Source organism: Pogona vitticeps, chromosome 13 (assembly GCF_051106095.1).
Source record: "Pogona vitticeps strain Pit_001003342236 chromosome 13, PviZW2.1, whole genome shotgun sequence".
In the NCBI taxonomy this organism is placed as follows: domain Eukaryota; kingdom Metazoa; phylum Chordata; class Lepidosauria; order Squamata; family Agamidae; genus Pogona; species Pogona vitticeps.
The window spans coordinates 9,215,326-9,234,796 of NC_135795.1; the positions used below are offsets into that span (position 1 = coordinate 9,215,326).

Sequence of the window (19,471 nt, forward strand, 5' to 3'; positions counted from 1 at the left end):
GAATTTAACATGCTTTTAAAAGCAATATGACATTTAGCGGTCTTATCTCAGGTTTTCCTTTCTTGCTTACCGCTTCGGTGATGCCTGCAATCCCAGCTTCATTCACAACACTTGTCACAACTTCTGAAGTTGACTTCGTATTTGTGACAGATAGGTGGTGAGTTATATTCTTGAGAATCTGCAGCTCCAGATCTTGTAACAAGACCTGCAGGTCACTCTTGCTCACAAATCTGGAGGTTAGCCACTGAAGCAGTGATTCTGGCAAGTCTCCTTGTTGGTTGCCAAACAGCATGAACTTGACAGATTCTTTAACCTGGGCATCTACCTAGAAATATATCATATAATAAGTTATCTTACTAGTTTCAGATCACTTTCAAAAGACCATAATTGCCATATTCCTGGATTTATTATAAATCCATCCATCCATTTATCCGACTATCATGACCACCTTATGTGAGCGTAACTCCCTCTTTCAGTTCCAACCCTGCAACATTTAATCCTCATTATCATTGTTATCAACAGACATGTCAGGGATAGGAAACATTTTAGATTAGTAACTCTAAAAAGGTAAAGGTTCCCCTTGACAATTTGTCCAGTCATGTCTGACTCTAGGGGGCAGTGCTCATCTCCATTTAGTAACTCTAGATGATGTATTAACTGGGTGAGCCAATCATCTGCTTGTCAATGATCTGTGAAATACACCACCCACTTCATCTATGGGTGAGTACACAAATATAACATTTTGCCTTTCATTAGGCATCTCTTTAGAACCTGCCTTTTCATGAAGTGTATCCATTTTGTCACAGCAAGTTTTCAAACTCTGTGAATTTAGCAGCTCTGATTTCATGTGAGCCAACTCAAGTTCTAGATGTTTAATCTTGGATAAGAGGTGCTGGTTTTGTTCATCTCTGTCACTGAAACACCAAAAAGTAATGTAAGTGAGATTTCAAACAGCAAAACTATTTGCATCAAAATCAAGGGAATACCTTATTGAGATGTAACAAATAAAAAATTCTTTATCATAAATGAGAAAAATTTTGAACTTCTGAATGCAAACTAGATTGATGTTTGTACAGTTACTGAATTAAACTGAGCAACTATTTGAAATGCAGGTAAGAGGTGAGTTTGGGCATTTACCCAAATATGTAAGAGTCACTACTGTGTCTCCTGTCACCACTCTCATGTCTGTTCTTAAGGGAGAGAAAATGGCATGTGTGCTTTGCTTATGGAAAGGAGAAACACATCCTGCTACTATGCAGTTAGATGATGCAAAAGGACAGACAGAGGGCTAGCATGAATCATTTAGATTTTGTCACTACAGTGGGAAATCTTTAAAGCCATCTAAGATTTGAAACAATGTTGGAAGCCTTTGGCCCACCAGACCTTCTGGACTCGAATCACAGTGGCCCCAGCCACTTCCTAGACTTTTCTTGTGAAATAAAGTTCACAAAGTTTCTTTTTCTAGCCTGTACTAAAACCCATCCATATCTATAAAACTATCTTCTCTTCTTGAATCCAGAGTGTTAAAAAATAGTTGGAAGTAGTGCTACCTTCAGTTTCCAAGACATCCCCCGCCTCTCAGTAGCAAGATTCAAAATATAACATACTACCTGTAGCCATACCTAGACGTTTTTGCTTTGGTTAACTCAAGTTCCTTTTGGATTCCCTGAAATACAAAAATAAAATATTATTAAACCACATACATTCTCCATCCCCTTAATCATAAAGAATGATAAGAAAGGATCCTCACATAGCGGACACTTGGGACTAGTGGTTGTGGAAGTGGAAGGTGGGGCAGTGGGTATAATATACTGTGCAAGCTATCATTTAAAATTCACGACACCTCCTATAAGTTTTCATAGCATTTTAAGCAGTTCTGGGCTTGAACAGGGAGCATGCAAGTGACTTAAAATAATCCCTCTTAAACTACTGTAAGGTGGTTGTTATTGTAATCCAACTTTAGTTAATTAACTCAACATATGGCTATGGGGGTGGGAAGGGGGGAAATGACAAGAAAGAAAGGCACAGGCTGCCTTTCAGAGGACAGGCATTGACGTATCTCACATGAGCTCCTCATAAGTCTGTTAACCACAGGGCTGAAACCAGAGGTGCATAATCTTATTTTCACTAGGGCTCCTGGCAAGTGAAAACCCTTCCCCATTTCTGTCTGATCCTCATCCAGAATTAAATCTTGATTGATTGAAACCACTCCTGCATTAATCCCAGCACATTTCTTCACTTTTAGCGATAGCAAAAAAAGTTTTAAACTGGATACTGTTTTATAAAAGTGCTGTATCATATTTTAAGATATGGTATCTTAATACTTCAAAGATAATTCTGGCTTCTGGATTGGAGAACACTTCCGTGCATTTTAGTGGCTGAAGAATTTTAAAAAAACCACACATTTTCTCCACACGTGCACCCTGTGAATTTGGTTTGGTTCACAAATTATGATTTTGCTAAGGCAATCCAAATGAAATTCTGAATGAGTAAGGATCAGAAGCCAAGTTTCATGTTTCCAAGCCCACTAAGCGATCATTTCTTCTCTAACCATTTTAAAAAATCTAATTTTTTAAAAATTTTTTTTAAAGAAATCTGTTCCCACTGTTACTGAGCTTCTGCCATGAAAGATCTGGCACGGCACTAAGTGGATGTCACAGAGGCTACTGGCTTGACCATCAATTATTGATTTTTTTTAATGAAACAGTTTGAAAAGCTGAAACAGGTAAAACAGAACTTCCTTTTTATGCTCTTCTGTCAAGCATACTTACTTCAAAGCACTATGTGGATTCCACAAGGAACTAAGTCTATCAAATGTGCTAAGAATGACAGCCTTCATTATCTAACAATTTAGTATAGGAAAAAAGCAGGTAATTACCTCAGATTTTTCAGAGAGTTTTGAAAGCAGATCTTCTAAAGCAACAATACGCCATTCATGTTCTTGATGCAAGGCCAAGAAATCATGCTTTAAAAATAAAATGGCATAATTTTTAAAGGCATTGGTTTATGTTACAATACTGAAAGCAAGAAATCCTTGAAATTATATCTCCAAATACTGCAAGATTTTAAGATTGCAATGCTAAATAATTTCTCAGTGTAAGAAGCCAGATCAACACAGAATGGCCAGAGGAACCATTCAGTTCAGTCTCAAACGGAAAAGAAGTAAAGTGAAATGCAGAAGCTATTGACCAAAATACTATTGGAAAAAAACACATATGCAAGGCAACTATGCAGCCTTCCCCCCCCCCCCCCTTTCTGTCTTGCTGTCTGACATGCAATCCGGTCTGCAACTGCTTCCCTAATTCAACGAAGCAAAGGAAGTACAACAGATGTGCAACAGCACAAGTAGACTTGCTTGTACAGATGCTTTTTTACACTATGCAAATCCAAAAGAGATTCTGGTCAGTCATCAAAAAGTGCATTTTGTCCTTTGACCGGAATCCATCTGTGTCAAAACTGGCTAGTATTCAAAAAGCTCCTTTAAGGCACAGACAAGAGCTTTTTCATTGCCTTCCAAGTTTGGACAGCACCCCCCTTTCAACAGCAGACACATAGCTTTTCTCTCTCCTGTGTTGTAGCATAAAATGCGTTGAAACGTCTGGCATGAATGGATGGAGAAGTAGGAAAAGCTGCTGTCAAGACACACAAACCACCACATGGCATGCAAGAGCACATGTATTGTTATTTGCGTCTTCACTTCAAATAGTGACTAAATGCTAAGCTAATTGTACACATTTGTACTGAACATACTGCCTATTCATTTTATATCAAAATGGGATTTTTTCCCCTTAATCTTGACATCTTCAGTCTAAAGCAATGTATTTGCTCTAATGGAATGATAACAGAAGAGCTCCTCAGGGCAAATAATTATAATATGATTTGTGAGATAACTATCCAATTTCCTATGTCATTCGTCCTCCTGTAACAAAAGGATTACTGGATATTTTAAGGACAAGTCTATAACGTTTGTGCAAAAAATTGCGAAGTGGTAAGAAACAGTTCCAGACAAAATTACCGTTGGTTGTGTTGCTTCATCAGATCTCATCTCTTTAAGGCGTTGACCCACTATATTTTTTATGAGTATCAACATTTCACTTTTGTCATTCATCTGAGTAACTTGATCTTGAAAGTTCTGCAGCAGAAGTAGCATTTTATTATATTCTTCATCCCGGTGATGCCATTTCTCAGACATTAAGGCCATCTGCTTTTCCAGCTCATGTATACGGCTTCCATCAAAAACCTTTAGAGTTTCCTAAAAATTTTTTTACAAATGACATTGATTTATTTTACTCCACCTTTCTAGAAAACCATTCAAGGTCACTTGTAATAATAAAATTACATCACAACCACAGTATACTAATGTAAAACACAATGAACATTAAGAACCTTAAAATAGACTGGAACAAACTGAAACAATAGCCATAGGCCTGCTGAAATTAACTCATCTTTACTCTCCACCTAAAGGCAGGTAGTAACAGCCTAACAACCCTCTTGAGAAGTCAGTTCCAGATCTTATTCTCTTTATTTCTTATTTTAGAAATGAGACAACTTAAAATTCAACATTAAAATTATATGTATTTGAATATGTAAATCATTTCGAGAACAGTGAAGAGAGCAGCCCATTTCAAACATTGTGGCTGAGGTGTAGTGGAGCCATGTCTGAGGCTTATGGCTTTATTCTCCTCACACCCCAAGCTTCCCAAGGCAATCTGGTACCACTCAGATGTACTGGACAACACCTTCCACCTTCCCCAGCTGATATGCCGCTGACTGCTTCAGATTCTTGGCCTTCGTTTTTCTGTGAAACAAGTGTTAAGAAAGCCTTTGCCAGATAACTTACATCAGGATGCTGCAGAACTGGTAATGAATCGGGTGGAGGCCCAACGGCCTTCGCAGAGTCCTCCCACTTGTACGTTCTCTGTACGCTTGTCCAATTCAAAACTGGCAATAATGACTGGAAACCATCAAGACCCAAGTGCCATAAACCTGATGCAAGATGAGTGAAATGGGCGGCGGGGGAAGAAAGGTCTTGTTAAGAGGAAAAGCTCAGATTTCATTACTTCAGAAAAATAAGCTTTGCAAAAGAATAATAAGAGATGATGACAGTGATTTCATTTAATTTGTGCTCTGCTACTTAGGCCAGATGCCATCACCACATCCTGTGGCAAGGGGTTCCACAGACCTACAACATGGTGGGTAAAGAAATATTTTCTTTTGTCTGTTCTCACTCTCTCAACACCCAATTTGAGTGGGTGTCCCCTGGTTTTGGTACTGTGTAAGGGAAAAGGGTGTCCCTCTATCCACTTTATCCATCCCCTGCATAATTTTATATGCCTCATATAAAATTATGCAGGAATATCATGCCCCCCCTAAGGTGCCTTTTCGCTAGACTAAAGAACCCCAAACACTGTAGCCTTTCTGCATATGGGAGGTGCTCCAGCCCAGTAATAATTTTAGTCGCTCTCTTCTGCATCTTTTCCAGCTCTACTATATGTTCTTATATTCCTTTTTAAAAACCCTGTATTGCCCTCCCCACAGACAGACTATTGATTTTCTAAATCACTTCACATATTGATGAAGAGACCTCTAGTCTAGCACTCAGAAGTGTATGCACCAAAAATGTGCTGGCACAAGTATCAAAAAAGTCTCTGTTGGGGTTTTGTTTTCCTTCTGGAATTGGCTAAGAGGTTCTCAGCTACTGTATCTTTCAGGAATGTTTCTACTGGTAATTTATTCTCCACCTTTATGCTTTTAATACCAATCTTCACCAAAGCCCCACTCATCGTAAAAATATATTAAAATACATTATTCTGTCCAAATCCTCTAAATAAATTCCACTCCCTGATGAAAATATACATAATTTCTATACAATAATATGTGTGCTTTAAAAAAAAACACTGCATTGTATTCTTTAAGAGCCAGGTATTGTATCTCATCCTGTACACATATGCAGCAGAAAGGAATTAATCTGGACCATTGGTGAACCTCTTTTGATATGTACGGGCCGCAGGTTGTGCAGACCAAATGCACAATAGAGATGTGCTGAGCACTATCAAAATTGCTCATTTTGGAGATGTTCTTACTCTCACTATAACAAGTCTCCTTGCCAAGATCTCTCCCTATCATTGAGACTTCCCATCTTTCTGTGAAAATGAGATTCCAGTCTTGCCCCTGCTTTCAGTTTTCACCCTTTCTTCTGTACAGGAAACTGTCAAATTCTTGGCAGCTGAATACCTTTTCTGGTGAATCCAGTACAGAAAGGATAACACTCTATACAGGAATTGTAACAATCCTCCCAGTTACCTGGGCAGTAAAGACTGCATTCCCAAACATGTTGACTCACCTAGCAACAGCAACAGTGGAAGGAGAAACAACAACAACCTGAACATCTTTGGAAGGCATCTGGGAAAAAAATGCAGTGATTTCAGTGTCAACACATTTGTCACCGCAATTGTGTGTGCACATGTGTATGCTCACCATACAACTATAAAGATTGTTTGAGTCTAATGTTAAATTACAGTTGAGGTCTACTAACAACTACATCATGTTTCCATGTATTCTGGAGTGATGGCAATAATACTGGGGCCATTTGTTTGCAACGTAGATACACACCCCTATAGAGAACAATAGTTTAGTAACTCCTGATCCCCCTCCTCTTTTCTTTCCTAATGTTTAACCCAATTGTTGAAAGTTTTCCTTTATGTAATTCTGCTGTTTTTATTGTTGTATCCCTTGTTGTAAGCCGCCTAGAGTGGTCTATTGACTAGATAGGCGGGATATAAATAATAATAATAATAACAACAACAACAACAACAACAACAACAACAACAACAACAACAACAACAACAATAATAATAATAATAATAGGCCATAGGTGTGGGAAGTTTTCTCTTTTGAATTGTGACCCTCTATACTTTACTGCAAACTGCCTCTGGAATTCACAAGGTTTTTAGAAGCAAAGTTTACTGCGGCATCTAAACAAACCTAACGTCGTAACAAACAACTTCATCTACAAATGTACATTTTTTTTTAAAAAGCTAAGATCAAATCTTGTGCAAAACATTTACAGACCTTGTAAGAAGAAACACATTCAGTAAAGAAATCAGGGTAACAAGTTGATACCATCCAGTCCCAAGCCACCAGAACATTCCTGCAGCTGCCTTCCCTAGAGGAAAACAGACATCTGGGTGAGCTGGGCCTGTATAACAGAATCACTCTGGATAGCAGTTTTCAAACTTTTCAGCTCTCAGGGAAAGTTCTCCATGCAAGTGTATCTGCTGGGGATTGCAAACAGAATCTGGAGCATGTTCTATAGCATGTTTGGGACACATAGCTAATATTCCCACAAGACCTAGGCCCCATCTACAAAGAGAACTGCTACTCAAAGTCTCTGAAGCAGAACTTGGATTTTTTTTTTTTGGTTTTGACTCTATTTATTAAAAAACCACAGCCACAGGCAGCAATGCTGGGGGTGCAGGTTTCTAGGAACTGTATTCCAATTCCCCCCCAATGTGTATTCTTTAGGACCTGTAAATGGGGTCTGATGGAGGTTATTTCCCTGCTATTTAAATTTACTTATCTCCAGCTTCTCTTTTTCTAGTACTTTCCTTTGTTAGCACGTAATAATGTAAATCATTAATGGACTATTTAATCTGGGTATATATTTATTATTGCGATTAACCTATTATATGATACTTCAATCTTAGCTATAACTGATAATGAACTATTTGACAATGTTGTTCTTGATTATTTAAATTTTCTTATATAAATATCAGTCATTCTGAATGAGGCTATGCCACTAAAATCATGGTGATAAAATGAGATGACAAGGACTAGGTCTGCTGAGTTTCACTGTGGTCCTGTGCCAGTTTATGTGCATTCTGGGCTGCAACTTAACACTCTTCTGCAATTGCACATTTCAAGGCTTGATCTGTCACAAGACAGATTTACTTACTATTACTTAGGGGTTTTTGTTTTTTTTTGTTTTTTGTTTTTGTCATGGACCTAATTCCCTGGAACACAGTTTGAAGACTACTGGCTTAGGAGGAAGCCAAACATGCACACAAAAATATTTCAGAAAGAATATTGTAGGAACAGAGAATTCTGGAGCAAATGGATACCAGCAAGTTATTACATACATGCAGCTTTTAAAATGTCATTTCAAGAGACCTTCACATCATGCTCTATGGCCAAGACCCAGTGGTGTACATTGTTATCCAGTACTTAACAGAAACAAGTCTTCCTTCCCAACCCACCCACTATAGCTTACAGTGCCAAAACTATGCTCCTAGCCCTGATCTGCAGGAAGAAGCAGGGAGATTATTCATTCTGTGGTAGCAGCAATAGGATCTGGTGGAAGTGCACCACTGTATTTTGACCTTATTAGTGAGCTTGATTCACACACACAAATCAATGTACAAAGTCATGCAATAAGGAGTTTAGTAAAGCAGCAGATCTGGTTTAACTGGAAAGAATGACTCTTGTATGTTAAAGCTGCGTTCAGTCACTCAGTTGATGAAAACCCTACAAAGAGGAAGCAAGATGCCCAAGATGACATGGAATTACAGGGTGCCTGCCCTCCCAGAGCTCTCCAACAGCTGCCATCTGCTCTTTCATCACTAGACCAATTTGCCCAGAAATACTGGAAGCAGACATGTTACATAAAGTATGCTGAGCTATTAAAAATTGTAAATACACAGATACTACAGATTACAGCACTAAGTAATGACAGAAAAAACCCAAGGCTGCTTAAAATAAGACACATTTCCATGTGGCAACATGGAAGAGCACACTCATGGATCTGTGAGAAGTACTTTCATCTATATGCAACTTTTATGGTCTGTTCTCCAACTAGAAGTTACAGACTTTCAGGATCTAGGCAGGCAGAGCTGGGTTGGGCAATGGGATCAACTTCATAACCAGAAATAATCAGCCAGGACAGAGGATGTTTTAGTTTCTGCAGAAGTGTGGAGAGAAGACTGACATGTAAAAAAAAAATTATGCCAACCCTTTGCTTAGGGCAGCTTCAGGCCTGGGATAAATACAGGATAAGGTGGAAAACATGAGGCCTGAATGCCACGTATGGCTTCCTGGCTCTTTTTCATGTCCTGGAAGCACACCCCATGGGGCAGTGAAGGAGGGGGAAAAATGATGCCCCTTGAGTAGCAACTGTCCTTTCAAGACAGTTTTCTTGTGCCCTCTGCTAACTTAAAACTTTAAAAAGGCTTCTCTCTTCTCACAACTGGATGTGCACTTCTGGCAACATCCAGTTTCATTTATATATGTGTGTGTAAAGATTACTGCAGTCCCTGATAGCGCCTGGGAGCTTGTCCACCTGATACAAATAGAACTAGAAAGAAATTGGTGGTTCACATGGCTCTCTATAGAGGAGATTCTTTCCACAGGTTCCTGCCCATTGGCTTGATGGGTCTCTGCTCCTGTCCCCAAATCAGTTGTCTGGATGGTGTAAGGAAGCCCCATGTTGCTTAACACAGTGCTCCATGTGTAAAAAGCTTGTAATATCTGAAGCAGCTCTAAACTTCATTAGTTTAGCTTAATCTGCCAATCCCGCCTACTCTAAAATGCAAGAATGATCCAAAATGCAGATTAGTCATGCAAAAGCACTAAGACACACACAGACAAACAATAGTAACCTGGAGACACAACAGCCAGCCAAAGGAGTGACAAAACCTTCCTGGAAACAAACCATCCTGCTGTTCCCATTCTTTGCAACATATGTAGCAAGAAGTAACCTAGTACAATACAGATGAATATGAACACAGAAAACAGGAACCATTTTCAATTAAAACCAACATGGTACATTCTCTACACTTGAAATCCATATACAGAATAAAACTTTGGAACCACAACAGAGACAAATGAGAGTTAACAAGACATCATAAACTAACATTCACTCTGATAGTTCTATAGGGCTCTACTTTCAAGAGATTTACCAAATTGTGTTAAAAATGACAGGTCTTGAGAAAGAAAACTATTTCAGCGAAGGAGTACTAAGACAAAGCAGCTTACTAAAATAGCTACAAAACCATTTTAAAGGCAAACCTCAGTTTGATATTGAGTCAACAATAGCAATCTATAAAGAGACAGTTTTAGCACAAATGTTTCAGATGGATAGAATTGTTGAGACAGAGTAAGGTGATAAGCTGTCAAAACCAGAGATGAATGTTTATGGCCCATTAAACTTCTTGAGGGGACTGAGTTCAGGGTTCATAATCATCCTACCCTTCTTACTACTCAGTATACAGGAGCATCTCACTAGTAGAATGAGTCCTCTATCTATACTTAGTAACCTACCATATCATGTGTTCTAAATTTTTCAAGAAGTCTTGAGTTGGGCTTGGGCAGCAATAAACGGAACTTGGAGAAAATTCTTCAAATTAATTCCTATCCTAACTTTCCGCTATTTTGATTCTTAAAATGCAAACAATATTATTTGATGTTCTTGTATGAAACAATCACAGTAATTTTCAGCTATTCTATATGGCTAGTTGTTTAATCATATGAAAAATTAGCTCACAAATTTCTCATTGTTTTAAGATCAACAGATTAATGAGTCAGCATTGCCAAACTCTGTGTGCGAGTCAGGTAGTTACTTCTTTTCGTATCATTTTTTTTTAAAAAAGTAGTACCTTGCCATGTGATTTGATGAAACAAAACCTGGAGAGGGGGCAGAATATGGGTGCAAAAAATTATTCTTAGAGTGGCCCTTTACACACATGCTCATAGATTTGATGCCCATAGACATTAAAGAGAACAACAGCCACTACCTCATTATCTTTTTGTGTTCATCTCATCTACGCATTTGCCAGAATCCTGTTGGTAAGTGCAGAATGTAACGGCTCTGTGGCCAGAGCACTCCACATTTGCCTCAGTGAACTCCAACTTGCAAGTATGCAACCAGGAGGAGGATGCCTCATTGGAAACCAACGGCATTTCTGCTTGCATGAGGGCTTAATGGACTCTCATGTGTAAGTGATGAGAAACGAGGACGGGCATGTGGGACTAACTATTCTGCACATGGTGCACAGGATAAGGGCAACTCTGTTTCTAGGGCCAATATACAGTTGGTGTACTGCAGTATCTAACACTATGTTGTTCTCCTTTCTGGTGCAGCACTGCAGCACACAAAAAGCCTGCTCCAGAGTTGTTTCCAGCTTTCCAGAACAAGGTTTCATGGCCTGGGATGGAGATGTCAGGAGGAAGGAGGGATTGCTGATTCCAGCAAAGAAGTAGGATGCCATGGAGATACATAATTGGATTCTGGTCCAGATATAAGGCTAAAAAAGTTAGGGCACACATCTAGTTACCTGGTGTGGTGCATTAAGCCTTAAAAGTTATGTAAAGGTCATTTAGTCTTATGTACACTTTTCAGGGAGTAAGCCCCCTTGAATGCAGTGAGACTTGCTTCCAAATAAAAACATATCTAGCATTTTGTACTGTCCTTACATTAGCGAGAAGGTACTGGGGACAAAGAAGCCATGGTCATGAATGGGCTCAGAATAAAAGTAGCCATGCATGTAGGTTAATGAAGTCCATATACCTGTGTTTAGCATCCTGACCTGAATCTCAGGATTCCCTTTCTATAAGAGATACAACAGTGTGCTTCAATGATGTGTTGAAAGTCACTCCAAAGTGGCTCCATTTGTTATTTTATCCGGTTTTTCATGGTTTGGATGTACTGCTTGACAACAAGACTGTCTCTGTTGTATTTTTCACTGAAATGGACTAAAACCTGCCTCCTTCAGAACAAAACATCTCTTTTGGTCCCCCCCCCCGCCCTTGTTTTATTAACTAACTTTGCTGTTAGTAAAACAGTAGCTGCAATCCGAGGCTATTATCAACATAAAAGGTATCTGAGATTGGTAGGAGAGGTATGAATTTCTTTCCCACTCCCTTAATGGAACTCCTAATACGAAGATGAAATGACTATTATCAATTTGTTTCTGACAGGAACATTTCAATTTCTATATTAACAGACACACTCTTCCCAAGATTCTCCTTTTCCATCTAAAACAGTCTATTTTTATCACTATAATAAGCTATAGTGCTCAGCTTTTCTGACGTTCCTGTGACATCTGCAGAATGGAGATTAATTGTGCCAAGCTCCCTTTGTGAGAAGGGTCAACCTAAAATCATAGCAGGAGGTGATGGGCATTGCTGACGGAGTCACTATTCTTAAGAGGTCGCCGCTGCAACAGTCAGTCTAATCTACTTTACAGGGAAGTACTAAGAAAAGCAGTCAGAGTGTTTAATGATACAGAGATTGCGATGGTAATGAAGAAGCAAAAGAAATTAAAACACAAAGAAATTAAAAAGGTGCAAGTCAACCTGCGGAAGAAAAGATGTGCCAAATGGTCCTTGCTACCCTTTTAGACCTTGAGGATTGCATGTGGGCTGTTGTGTGTGTTTCAAGGTGTTTCTTCCCCTTACAGTCATCACCTGTTGGTTGTGGTAACAATGAATTAATATAAACACATTCACCAGTAAAATACACAAACAAGACAGCAGTGTGCCAGAGACACCACAGTTATTTTCAAAATGACTCTCTAGTCCGAGATAGCTATACATTCTGTCTCAACAGTTCAGTTCTGTACCAGAGGCTACAAGGGCTACAGTGCAAAAGGAACCTGCCTGAACCCTTCAGGAGTCTGCTGGGTTTTCACATTCTGTATAGAGATAGGAGCAGTCAACAAAACAGTGGGTTTTCACATTCTGTATAGAGATAGGAGCAGTCAACAAAACAGTGGAGGAAAGACAGGGAGTCTTTCCTGTACAGACATGTCACTAATCATAGCACAGAAAAGGGGCCATGCTGCCTGGGTATTTCTGAAGATGTAGTCCAAAAATGCAACTTTTCTAAGCTCTGCTATTAATATCTGCTGCCTGTAACATTTGAGACACCCCTGTTCTGAGTCATCACTGCTGTAGCCGATGGTTGAAATTAAATCCCATAGATAAGTGCATCTATAAAGGTAACTAATGAAGTATAGGCAGTGATAGAGCATACAAACTGGAGCTTCCTCTGAGTGCAGGATGATGAATGACGGACAACATGCAATGCTTTTCCAGCCTCTACAAAACTTTGGACAACTGCTGTATCATCCAGATTTCCAACTCAAGTTCCACAAAATAAGATAAAAATTTAAACCATACTTACACAAGGATTCCCCATTCATGCCCAGGTGGGCATCTTCCCTGAGAAATTCTTTTACATTCATGCTTCCACAGTAATCAGAGTGAGCTGCAACACAGAAGGGAGGGGTGGAAACAAGAACAGAGATTTTCACATGCTGTGTGTGTGTTTGTGTGTGGGGGGGAGAGAAGATGAAACCTAAAGGACTTCTCTGTGTATGCCCAACCACTTGTGTAGGTGCAGTGTAATTTTTCAGTTTTTTTCTTCTTTTGCTTTCAGGGCAAATTGTAAAAATAGCTTCCTAGGCCAGTGCTCAGGGAAGGTGGGAAAAAGAACAGCAGAGGTTTTCTGGAATGGGTGGTTGGTACGGATGAAGGTGGTTCAAAGCCTAAAGCCCCTGTGGGTATGAATATTTAAAATCTTGCTGTTCTCTAAACTGCCCAGTCTAAATGGTAATCCTATTTGTACACGACAAGTGAATAATTCTCTTTGTTTAGAAAGCCAAGGTGGTCCTCTGAAGCCTGATCAGAGGCATGCTTATAGGTGTCTTGGTTAGGATGAATTCATGTTTCCCCTTCAAAATTTTTGGAGGGAACATTTATGAATGGTATTGTACTTTGCTGTGTAATACTGCATCCTGATAATTTTTGTTTATTTCTAAGAACATTTTATTTATTGGATGCTTTTTCTTGCTAATATTTACTTTGCTAGATATTTTCTAAGGAAGATCAGACTTTACATGAGCCCTTTTCCACCAACAGAAACCAAAGGACACAAGAATTGGTTTCACTTTTTTAGGCTCTTCCACATGGGAGACTCATTCTCCTTAATGTACTATGCTCTACACTAGTAGAGATGGGGGTTTTCGTATGCAAATAGCCCCGGACATAATGAGGGTACGGCACTCTGGGGCCAGATTGTCCACTCACCTGCTCACTGCAGCCGCGGGCTCCGCGCTCCCTCCAGCTTCCTCCAATCGCTCCGGAGCTCGCGGTCGACTAGCCACTGACCAGCCTGGCAGGGAGGCTTGTCTTCCCTCCTTCTGTCAAGAGTGGCTAGTTGACCATGAGCTCTGGAGTGACTGGAGAGAGTGTGGAGCATGCGGCAGCAACGGACAAGTGAGTGGACAGTCCTCATTATGTCTACCTGTGCAGGGGTATTCGTACCTGTGCCATCAGTATTTTTCTTGCCCTCCACACAACATTACTTTTATCTTGCTTAATACAGTGACTTTTTCCATACCATTCTGTACCCTTTTCTCTCTCCTGAAAGCATGGTTTATTTTTGGTATTGCTTTAATCCAGGGGGCATATTTAGTTATGCAGCTCTTTCTGTTTAAAGTCAATGTCCAGAGAGAAGTAAGCTTTCAATAAGCACTCAAACAACATCAGCAATGAAAGCTCTAGCACAGGAAAACTCTTAAATACACATTTCTTTAAAGATCTCTTAAAGTTTTCCTAAGAAGAAATGGTTTTCTTAAAGAGCAGAGAGGCAGCCATTTAAAGCGAAATTTGGATGTGAATTGCAGTAAGCTTTGCATTCTTTCATGACCAAGCAAGAAAAAGGGGAGCAAAACTTTTGTCATATCTGGAAGAGTCCTTTATTTTGAAAGAGTGACAGAAAACTTGTATAGGCCTATATTTCCTATACCCCAAATGAATACCCCAAATACACCTTAATAGAAAAAGGCAATTAATACAACCACAGATTAGTGCCAGAATTCAAAGAATTTCCCAATGGCCTGACCACTGCTGGTGGAATCTTCAAGTCACTAAGCTTTGGGAAGGGCTGTAACTCGTTTTGTAGAGCATCTGTTCTAGTCTATCCACAGCATCTCCAGGAAGAGAATCTTGACTGAAGCCCTGAATACCGCTAGTCAGTATTGATAAAACTAGCGTAGACAGATCAAAGTCTGACATGATATAAGGCAGCTTTCTGTGTCACAGCTATTGTATTATACATTTAAAAAATTCAAAAAAAGTTTCTCATATGGCTCAGGGGAAGGTTGTGATTTGAAAAACACAATTTCAAAATTCTCTTAGGCATGTTATATATGGTTGCTCGGATCTAGGCCTAATGTACTCATGAAACATTCCACAATAGATTCATGTGTTTGTTGCAGGAATTGTAAGAAATCTCAGTACCTTTAGGCACATATTTGTATAATGTACATGGTTGAAAATGCACACTTGTGATATCCAAACATTATATTTTTTGCCATTCAGGAAAAACTTAGAACCATGATTACTGGGCACTTTAAAAAATGAAAAAGATAAAATAGGTTAATGAGTTAAATGCACACAGGTTAGTGTACTTTAATGCCGATATGCATAGTTGATCAGAGCAATCAAGTAAATTTCAAGTACAGCATACAAACATGAAAGAAAGAAAAAACCTCTAAAGATTTAATGTCTGAGAGAATGGGGTTTTATCTATAATGCAACCAGCACAATCCAGTTTCATGAACAAAGTTAACTATTCATTTAAAAAACTGCATCATCCATGCCATTTCAAGGTAGGAAAAAAGAGAAAAAAAATCACACACCAGTACATCAAACCTATATATACTGATGATTCCAAGGAAAGAGGTATACGGTGGGCAAGTGAATGCAAGAAAGAAGTCAGAGCTATTACTATGGAAATTGTCCAGCAAAACAGAAGAAGCTGCCCAGTGAGAAAGATGCCCACACACCAAAAGCACAGATATTTATTATTTTCAGTGTTTGTCATGGATGGACAGAGAAGACAATCTTAAAACAAAAGGTACCTTTACAATCATAGCCCAGCTTCAGCAAGATCATTTGGAATAGCTGCACTATGAGTGATGTAAAAGATGTTGTGGTATGCTTGGCCATTCGCAGAATCTTATTTGTGTAGAAAGGGAGGCCCCCTATTAAAAGAGCATTAAAACAACATTATTTTCTTCCATTCTCTATTGACCGACACAAAGAAAGGCAACTTAATCCAGTTTGGTCTAGTACTGTATGTTTGTTCTTTCCCTGCTAGCATGAAATTCACATACGCAATGGGCAGTCACTGCCTCAGTCACACACACACACACAAATCTTTGTCACCTTCTCAGGAAGACTAGGAAATATGTTTATTATTCTGTCAAGTGGATGACATACTTGTCGGATGTAAATACCAACTGCAGAGCAAAAGGCAGCACAGTATTTCCTGCACCTTAATCTTTCTGAAAAATATACCAGTTTACAGTCTTCATTTTGCCATGCTACTAAAATAAGCACACATTCTAATGAGTTTGTGTGAAAATCTTCTTCTTCAGTGTTCAAATCACAGTAACACAGGACTCTCAGCTAACTGCAACAACAGCAGCAGCAACATGCCATAAAGTGAATTCTGGTGTATGGTAACCTTGGCTGGTTTTCTAGGTACAGAATAAGTGATTTCCCATTCCCCTCTTTTGGAGGTGTTCTGGGACAGCTTGCCCAAGGCAACAAAGTCTTCTCTTCCCCTGAAAGGCACACTGAGGAACTGAAATCTTGATCTCTGACTCTACAGCCGGGTACCCAACTCATTGAACTATATAACCAGCTTCTCAGCTTCTGCCTTTGTCATATACTCAAACAGGCAGGAAGCACAGCTACTTCCAAGTTGAGGCAATCAAGATTACTGAAACATCTAATCAATTAAATCTATTCTTACAGAGGCTGTTATCTACCAAAGAACTGCAAGAAACCAGAGGAGTGCAGAAAGCTGTGTCAGACACAATCTTCTGGGAAAGTACTACTGCCGATCAGGCACTTCAGAATCAAGAGCTCTTCTAACTGTCCCTCCTTTTTTAAAATCCTCCTTTGTGCAAGTTATACTGTGCATTAAACTGACTTCAACTTCTCTTCATAACTCACTTTGATGTGACCCTGAAGTAACCTTGGATGCCTACAAGTACAGCTTATGCAAAGAAAGCCAATTCTAAAAAGCCTCTCTGAATGAAGTGACCAGATATCCTCCTCAAATGGATGCATGCAAGAGAAGGTGACCATATGCGTCCATGATAGAAGGGAAACTAGCTATCCGGAGATTCTACCAGGTTGGAGAAATACATGTCTATTTCTATTGTGCAAGTATCTCCAAGATGATGCTTTGATCTCTCTATTCCCCATTAAAAAGTATACCTAAAGGGGATCAACAACATATAAAAACCTTCTCTATGCTAGAAATAATCACAGATAAAACACCACAAGAATGTTCTAACAAATTACAAATTCTCCAGCATTTAAGAGTAAACTCATATTTTTCCTGTAGTAATTTCAGAGATGACTATTGATTCCAGGGGGGAGGGAGAGCAATATAGCTTAAAGATGAAAGAAACAACAAGTGGATTTCTCTTCAGCTATCCTTTTGAACACAGCAGCTACGCACAGTGTAATTTTGAAGCCAGAACAAAGACCTCACAGAAGTAACAAAAATGGTTTTGCCAAGTGAAGTTTAAAAACATGCTATCCGCATCATCGTAACATTTTATTCTTGCATTGTTTCTTATCATCAACAACTGCAAAGGAAGATTACAAAATGACTTACTGGACTTGTGTTTTTGGCTTCTGTCCCTGGAATAAATTCTGGAGGATAGCATATGAGGAGTTGAGTATGTTGTAAGGACCTCCTTCCGCTCAGAAAGCATACTGCAGTCATTGCACGTATAGCCGTTGCTCGGTGCACTCTGGTTTTCAGCTGCTGTTATGTCCCCATTGGCCTGAATCACTGTAGTACCTTCACCTGTTGAATTGCAATAGGTGACCTAACAGACTAAATTCAATGAATTGGGGACAGAATCTATCTGAATAATAATAATAAAAAGAACAGTCCTGTTACCTTTGAGATCACCGTCATCATCCAGACCTAAAAATGAAAGAAATTATTTGTTTGAATTCAAGTAGGAACATCTTCCCCAGATATTGTTAACAAGCAGAACTCTGAAGAACTTTACTACACACAAGACAATTTAAAATAAGAACAACCATTTGTGTAATCTACCAAACTGGGTTCCATTTCTAGGTGGAAGCAACAAAAACCTGTCTTTTTATTTACCACATGACTACTGAAGAGGCCAAAGAACTGGAGACACACAATGTTTCTGTTGCTTGGTTACCACTTCTTTTGCTCTACCAATAGCTCAACACAGAGCAGTAAAACAAGGCTGATAATGCAAAAACCAACAATTAAAATGCAGTACTATAAGTTAAGGCAGGTTTCTTCAACCTGAACAAACGGAGGCCTACAACTAGGCTAGTTAAGTAGCACACAGGCTAGAAACTACGACAGCACCTTTTAATGCTCACTCTGGATCAAGTTCTTCTCTGAGAGCAGTGCTACTTTTTTGGGTGTCCAGTCCTGTCCTCCTTACATCACAGTAAGTAGAAATCTGGCCTGAACAGAGTCAGACCTTGAGTCAGAGGATTAATAGGAATGGGGAAAAAAGCCTTACATGTTTCACAGTTTATCTCCCTGTGTTTCATAATGTCACAGATACTTTTAAACATACATAGTCCCTTTCGACCTCCAAAGAGATGATATTCTCAAGGCAGCCTAACCAAAGGCTTTGTCTTAAATCTGTTCTTGTCAATTTACAGTGACAAAGTAATGACCTGCTCCAGTTGGAAATTAATGAGCTTGTTCTACAAATCTAGCAATCCCTACACAGCATGCCTCCTTGAGAGGAAATGGGACGTAAGCTGCTTTATAGGCATCTTCTGTCCCTCCATTTCCCTCTTGTAATTTTCCAGACACCTGGCCATTTTTAAAAAATGTCAATTGTAGTAATTCTTCTATGACTCCCCAAGTATTTAATGTTCACATTCATCTTGATTGGTTGATACTTGGATAAGAGACCACCACATAATATCAGGCATCCCCAGAAAGGCCTGGAAATAATCTCACATGAAACCTGGAGAGTTGCTACCAGTCAGAGAAGGGAGAACCGACTTAAATATACTGATATTCTAAGTTCTATAAGGCAGCATACTATGTTCCTGTAAGACATACATAATGCAACAGATATAATCCGAGGCATCATGTTTTGTGGGAGAAAGACGTGGGAATACCACTAAGGTAGTGCTTGCCACCTGCAGCGCATATATTAAGTCAGATCACTGACCCATCTAACTTACTACTGTTGTAGTTCTGTGTCTTCGGAACTGACATACAGCAACCCTACTATGGCTTTCAAGGTAAGTGAGATATTTAAGGAGTAATTTTACCAATTCCACACCCCCAGTAAATTTCTGCTGTACAGTAATCCTGCAGTACTGCACCTAGTACTCTTTCCTAGCCTTATCAAGAGAGGCCAAGGACTGAAAG

The 19,471-nt window shown here is 39.3% G+C and overlaps 1 protein-coding gene across 26 annotated transcripts in view; it reads right to left on the minus strand.

Moving 5' to 3' along the window:
* The window catches only part of SUN1 (Sad1 and UNC84 domain containing 1), a 50,716-nt gene that overhangs the window by 8,709 nt on the left and 22,536 nt on the right, over positions 1 to 19,471 (minus strand). For 7 of the 26 annotated variants that reach the window (XM_072982514.2, XM_072982507.2, XM_072982508.2 and 4 more), the window contains 14 exons: positions 17,987 to 18,013; positions 17,696 to 17,890; positions 15,921 to 16,043; positions 13,178 to 13,261; positions 12,349 to 12,459; positions 9,654 to 9,752; positions 7,072 to 7,165; positions 6,344 to 6,402; positions 4,841 to 4,986; positions 4,016 to 4,252; positions 2,879 to 2,965; positions 1,623 to 1,666; positions 772 to 914; positions 71 to 321 (listed from right to left, as the gene is read on the minus strand). In XM_072982514.2, coding sequence (XP_072838615.2) covers positions 71 to 321; positions 772 to 914; positions 1,623 to 1,666; positions 2,879 to 2,965; positions 4,016 to 4,252; positions 4,841 to 4,986; positions 6,344 to 6,402; positions 7,072 to 7,165; positions 9,654 to 9,752; positions 12,349 to 12,459; positions 13,178 to 13,261; positions 15,921 to 16,043; positions 17,696 to 17,890; positions 17,987 to 18,013 — 1,700 coding nt within the window. Of the gene's footprint in view, positions 1 to 70; positions 322 to 771; positions 915 to 1,622; positions 1,667 to 2,878; positions 2,966 to 4,015; positions 4,253 to 4,840; positions 4,987 to 6,343; positions 6,403 to 7,071; positions 7,166 to 9,653; positions 9,753 to 12,348; positions 12,460 to 13,177; positions 13,262 to 15,920; positions 16,044 to 17,695; positions 17,913 to 17,986; positions 18,014 to 19,471 lie in introns of all 26 variants that reach the window. The other 19 variants (XM_072982511.2, XM_078381530.1, XM_078381532.1 and 16 more) reach the window with 7 other exon arrangements.